Raw genomic sequence first — 5,988 nt, 5'->3', positions numbered from 1 at the left:
GCGCATGGACCCCGGGGCGTCCTCCTCCTCGCCAGGTCGGTCGACTGGCTCTCCCTGCCTCCGTCCCGTCAAGCCGGAGCCCCAGGACACGCCTGTCAGCGCGCGCACCCGCAGCTCCGGCGTCCGCATCGACGACTCCGCCCCCGCCTCTGGCCGCCTCGCCCTTGTCAGGCCGAAGCCGGAGCCCGGCCTCCCCGCGGAGTACGAGGAGATAGCCCGACGCGGCTTCTCCGATGAGGACGCCCTACGGTGGGGGCGGGACGACTACCTCCGCGACAAGGTGGTCCTGCAGCGCCGGGCCCTCGAGGAGATAGCCGCCCGCAAACGTGGGCGCGAGGACGAGCACCGCGTCATGGTCCTCGACAGCGACGACGACGACGACACCCTCGGACCGTCCAACCCGCCGCGCCAACCGGGGGAGGGTTGCAGCAGGGACGGCGGCCGCGGCAGAGACGACGACTACACGCGGTTCTACCGCCTCCTCGGCATGTAGATTTGCAAGGCGGCGGGTGGCGAAGGAGACGGCGAGGAGTAACCTAGTAGTTTTTTTTTCTTTTTGTAAAATATTTTAAATATGAACAAACTCGCCGAAGTTTGGTTGAATTTGCACCGTGTTTATGCCGTAATTTATATTTTTTAAAAAATGTGGGCGCTGTGACTGGGGGCATCACGCCCCAGCATGTCATTTATCATCGGTGCGCTTCCAGGGAGCAATTTTTAGCGCCTTCTAGGGGGCCAACGGCTGGACATGCTCAACCTATAGCCGGTCCATTTGGCGTGTGCTTTTCATTGACGCTTCAAACTGGCACTCGATCGGCAAAAACGTCTAAATTGGACAAAACTACATCTTTAGTGCAAGTGTGCAACTCATAATAACAGTCTAAAATTCACAAACTGGAGCCTTCACAAGACACAACCCATTTCGACATTCACAAACTGGAGTGAGCCCATCCAAGATTATTCACAGGTCCACGAACCACGACTATTTCACATCACATAGTAATTTATTTACAGGTTTGAGACCTCAGCTCCTACAGGATGTTCAGTTCAGTTCAGAGAGGGCAGCGCTGGAGCTTTACAGACTGGGCACCAGTTCTTCTGCAGGAGCCACTGGCGAATGCAGCACACATGGTACTGGTGCTCACACCGCAACCTGCCAACCTCTTCGCCCTTCACGAACTCCTCCTGGAACAAGAACAGCAAACCATTTCCATTTCAGTAAGCGGTTACAGGTCAAGTAAGTAATCCCACCCTTTTCTTTAGATAGAAACAAGTTAGGTAATCCCGTTTAGCCTATTGGACTATTTTGCACGGCAGACAGGGAGATAATTGGCGTTGTTGTTAGGGGAAGATTCAGACGACAACTTTGTTCGGCGGAATCATTAGTAAGGATGATGGCAACTTAAGTACAAACGGTGTTTAATGCATTGACAAGAACCAAACACCTAATAAAGTAGCTGGTCATCTTCATGATGAGACACTTGGATATACATGGCAAAAAGAAAACAGATACCAGGATAGTGGGATCGCGACGTTTTCTTTAACAGGAGGATCATGGCGGTTTTGAAAGCGTTCTTTCGGTTATATGCAAGAAGATTAATCAGGACATTAAACACAAGAAAGTCAACATATCCACTTCGATAGCAAATTTTTTCTAAGAATGATAGATGCAAAACACAATATTCAATAACTGTAAGGTTTTTATTTTACTCTATAACATGTAGAAGCAATAGGATCCAGTTGGTACATGTTTACCTGGCATATGCTGCATTTGATGTCATCTATGACTGATCTGTTTCCTTTTGCAGCAACTGGTCTATATAAACGCCTTCTGATACATTTTGCAAGCTGTTCTTCAGAAAGAGCAGTACTTACGTATCCTATTCTCTCTTCTAATGCTAATAGTTCCTGTTCAAAAGAAGGAAAAACAAATGCCTCTTGAATAAAATATATACCAGAACAATTTATGCAAATCATAAAGTTGGGGAGGAAGAGCTCCTCAAAGAAACACACTTCTGTAATGAATCCCTTTAGTCAGAACTAGACGTGACAAAAATAATACCTCATAGGACATGTTGTCAATATCCATCCGCATGTCGCTATGCTGATCATGGGAGGCGAAGGCACCAAGTAACAGATTTGTCTCCAGTACCCGCAATTGCTGCTAACATGTTATCCATGTTCAGCGAAAAGGTAGACGGCAAGAAATTTACAAACATGACGTCAAACTAACTAACCTCATAAGTAAGCTCAGCTTCTTGTTCAATCCTCTCCAGCACTAGCAATACCTACATACACATACATAAGAAAAAAAAACACTTATACCACATCCATAGTCATAGTGCATAGTCTTTAGCAAAATCATTATCAAAATGATGGATTTAATCCTACATAAAACCTATCTACAAGAACAATACAACTGGAACAGTATAAAAAGGTGTTTTTGGAAAAGGACCTCTGCAATGCCTTCCATGTTTATGCGTCTGTGGCCACCTCTCTCCCTTGCCAGACTGCGAAATGTTTGTGGGGGGCTTTGCTCAAAGCGAGAGCTTGATGTTCTCCTGGCAGTCCGAGTACTCGATCCCTGACGACTAGATGAGTAAATTGCATGAGGTAGTTCCACAGAGACTGGTCTTATGGAGCTTTCTGAAGAATCCTCTTCCACAGAAAAATCAGCACCAACTGACTGTTGATTCCCCGCGGTAGACTCATTCAGATGAAGCATGGCATCCTCTCTTTCCTCAGACATCCTGAACCTAGTGTCTCTAGGAAAAGTCCGTCTTGTCCTTACTGATACTGCTGAATCCTGAATATTTCTACTGCGGCTTCGTAATGTTTGTTGCCGAACTGATTCTTCGGTAGTTCTGATTCTGGGACCATTAATGCTAGGATATATTGTATGTAAATGACCTAAACTGGATGGATCACTTATGACTCTTGATCTGGAAGAGCTTTCCCCATCAGAAGTTCTCTTTCTCATAGCATCAAAGCTCCTGGTACGAACAGAATCAGACGAGCATCCTGATGGCAGAACATCAGAGACTGAAGCGCAACCAAGGTTTTTAAGACCACGTGGTCCACGTCTCTGTTCTCCACTAACAAGACTATATGATGGCTTCGCACCAGCGATAGGAATTCTAGGTATACTAGGCTGATTACTAAATGACGAAGAGCAAGAATATCTAGCTGTGCCCAAATTCAATTCCTTATCCTTCTGTCTATGTGTTTTAGAACTTAGTGAAGCACTCCTTACCAAGGACTCAGCTGTATGTGCATGCATACCTGAAGAACCAGCAGGATGTGAAACCTCAGGATCAGGTGCTATCAGTTCAGCATCTTTGGCAGTTAATCCTTCTGTCCCAGTCTGTGGAGCATCTGAACTCTGATTCTCTACAATGGTTTTCTTACTACCCTCCAGACACCCGGCATCGGACTTTCTTCTACTACTTTCAGCAACGTCAGCCCCTTCAAACGACGTCTGCCTTCGCTTTTCCTCACCAAATTTCCTAAGGGGAAAGTTCTTAGGAAATTTGGAAGAGCTTCCAGACATGACATTTGAGCTTGCATATTTATATGAGCCATGTAAGTATCTTGGTCTCTCCTGATAATCAGCCAGCCTGGTTTTCATAGGATTGACTCTTGAAGTGCTTCCCTGTACATCAGTGTTCTGACTGGTTGTCTCTTCAGGGCTTCGATTTATGCCTGAACCTCTTCTGAGAAACCCAATTGCTGCTTTGGATCTCCTATTTAAATACTCCTCCATGTAACCAGATGTCGCTAAATACCAAGATGAAAAAAAAAATCTCCAATGCTGAGCAGTTCTGCGACCACAAGTTGCAAGGATCAATAAGAAATAAAACCTGAACAATGGATGCCAAGAAATGGTTCTAAAAAAAAGGATGCCAAGAAATGAATAAGCAAGAAAATGAAACAAATGAAACACAATAGTGTGATTTTTGAGTCATACTATAGTCGTAGACTGCTGAGTGCAAGACGAGGCATAAGAGTGCGCTGTACCATTACATTCTCTCTCTACCATGGGATCCCAATCAAATATACAGAAATGAGCAAGACAACCAATAAATTGTACTCCATCCGATCCAAAATAAGTGTCGTGGTTTTGTACTAAGGTTAGTTCAATCTTAGTTCAAAACTGCGACACTTATTATGGATCAGAGGGAGTACTAAAATACAAAACCATGCGCATATATTTATACGAAACAACAAGCCAACAACTAAGTTCAGAAGTAATATGTTCATCTTTGATTGTTGTGCTTAGCTAACTGCCCACAATGCTCCAGCCAAAAACTTTAGTCACTAAAATATTACATACAGTTTTTTCACGCTAAATTACAAAAGGAGGATATAATATTCACAGCAATGTGCAGGGCTGAATGCTGAATCCTAGATGGTTTGCCACAGAACTCCGCGGTCACAAAAATCCAAGAGTAGCAACACTTGGTTCAGTTAAAAATCCAAGAGTAGCAGCACTTGGTTCAGTTAGACAGACGTCCTAATAATATCATGACATAAACAAGATCATGATGTCATCAACAACTCTCTCCAAAAAACAACAACTTATAATGCAAACTGTATTTCTCAAGATAAGCTTTACAAAAGGATCGGGTCCACGCCCCACATATCATGACACGATCATTGGCACCCTGACATCATTCGTCTATCCACATGCCCCTGCCAAGTGATTCCTCTGAACCGTAAGCAGAGAGCACACAAACCGTCAGCAACCCACTAACCAGTTTTCTTAGAGGAAATAACTGCGAAAATTTTGCATAACTGCTGCTCCATTCAGAAATCTGTGACGGAACTGCAACTTAATTATAATGAAATGTTTTTTTCCTATGTGGGCGCAGAAATATTAATGGACCAAAACTGCGCCCAAGAATAAGGTGCTCCTAACTATTCTCTTGGCATTCCCGAACCTAAAACCCACAGTAACATCCATCTACTTTTTTTCCGTTAAAAAACCCCCCACGGTAATTCACGCCGAAGCTGAAGCCGAGATTGATTTCGCGAGGTTGTGGCAGCCCAACATCCCAGCACATGCAACGGCGTCAGGCAGAACGAGTTCCTGACCCTCCAAGCCTCGAACGAGAACGCACACAGGCGCACACACACAAAAAAAAAAAAAACTGAAGCAGAGACAGCAAACCAGACGTACAGCGGCGGCGCATTCCGGTCGCAGACCGAACCGATCGAGCGGGCGGAGAGGGAGCGCGCGCGGCCTCTTTCCCCCCGCGATGGCGGCACCGCCGGCCGCACCTCGTGCTGCGGCGGCGGGGCCGGAATGGGAGGAGACGCCGGGGAGGAGGAAGGAGGGGAGCGGGGGAGCAAGTTGGGGGTGGGGGGTGGGGGCGCCTCCCGGCTCGGATTCCTTTCCGCCTTGGCAGGATCCGAGGCGATTTAAGTCGAGTCTAACGAACGACACTGGACGGGCGGAGCGGGCCGGGCGCGGCGTGTGGTGACCCGACCCGTTTGGAGGCCGCGTGGAAGTGGAATCCTACGGGTACCCACTTTGGACGGAGGGTACCCCACGTGTGCGGCGCGCGGGGCCCGCGCGTAGGGCGTGGGGCGCTAGGGTACACGGTTCGTGCGGAGTAGGCGTGCACGTGACGCAAACGGGGGGTTTGGGTAGGCACTGGCGAGAGGGACGAACTGTAGTAGTACGTGCACACGAGTGGTTGCACGCCTTTTTTGTTTTTGAAAAATGGTTACGCGCCTACGCGTGCAGCAGACCGTGCAGTTGTCACCTTTTACGTACATCCATTTCTCCCACAAATTTTTTCGGGCATAAAGGATTTTTTATTTTATGAAAAAAATCTAATCTATTTCTCAAACACCATGACGAATATAAAGAATACAAGAAGGAATAAAAACCTTAGGCCAGCTCACTGGCTAGACTGCATCGTCGTCCCTTCCTTGGAGATGCTGATTGGGAGCCCGTAGACAGTGGCGTATCCAAGCCCGGGG

General features: G+C 46.9%; 1 protein-coding gene across 1 annotated transcript; it reads right to left on the bottom strand.

The window, feature by feature from the left end:
- Positions 1-848: 848 nt before the first annotated feature.
- On the bottom strand, positions 849-5,357 carry LOC119315281 (E3 ubiquitin-protein ligase RLIM-like). The gene is made up of 6 exons (XM_037589943.1): positions 5,180-5,357; positions 2,456-3,821; positions 2,238-2,288; positions 2,063-2,161; positions 1,756-1,908; positions 849-1,185 (listed from the first exon to the last, which is right to left on the bottom strand). Exons 2-6 carry the CDS (start codon positions 3,761-3,763, stop codon positions 1,048-1,050), a joined length of 1,749 nt encoding a protein of 582 aa, XP_037445840.1. The 5' UTR covers positions 3,764-3,821; positions 5,180-5,357; the 3' UTR covers positions 849-1,047.
- Between the last annotated feature and the right edge of the window lie 631 nt (positions 5,358-5,988).

Source organism: Triticum dicoccoides, chromosome 6A, assembly GCF_002162155.2.
Source record: "Triticum dicoccoides isolate Atlit2015 ecotype Zavitan chromosome 6A, WEW_v2.0, whole genome shotgun sequence".
In the NCBI taxonomy this organism is placed as follows: Eukaryota; Viridiplantae; Streptophyta; class Magnoliopsida; order Poales; family Poaceae; genus Triticum; species Triticum dicoccoides.
Note: the sequence above shows the minus strand (reverse complement) of the source record. Positions and strands in the feature narration are given on the sequence as shown.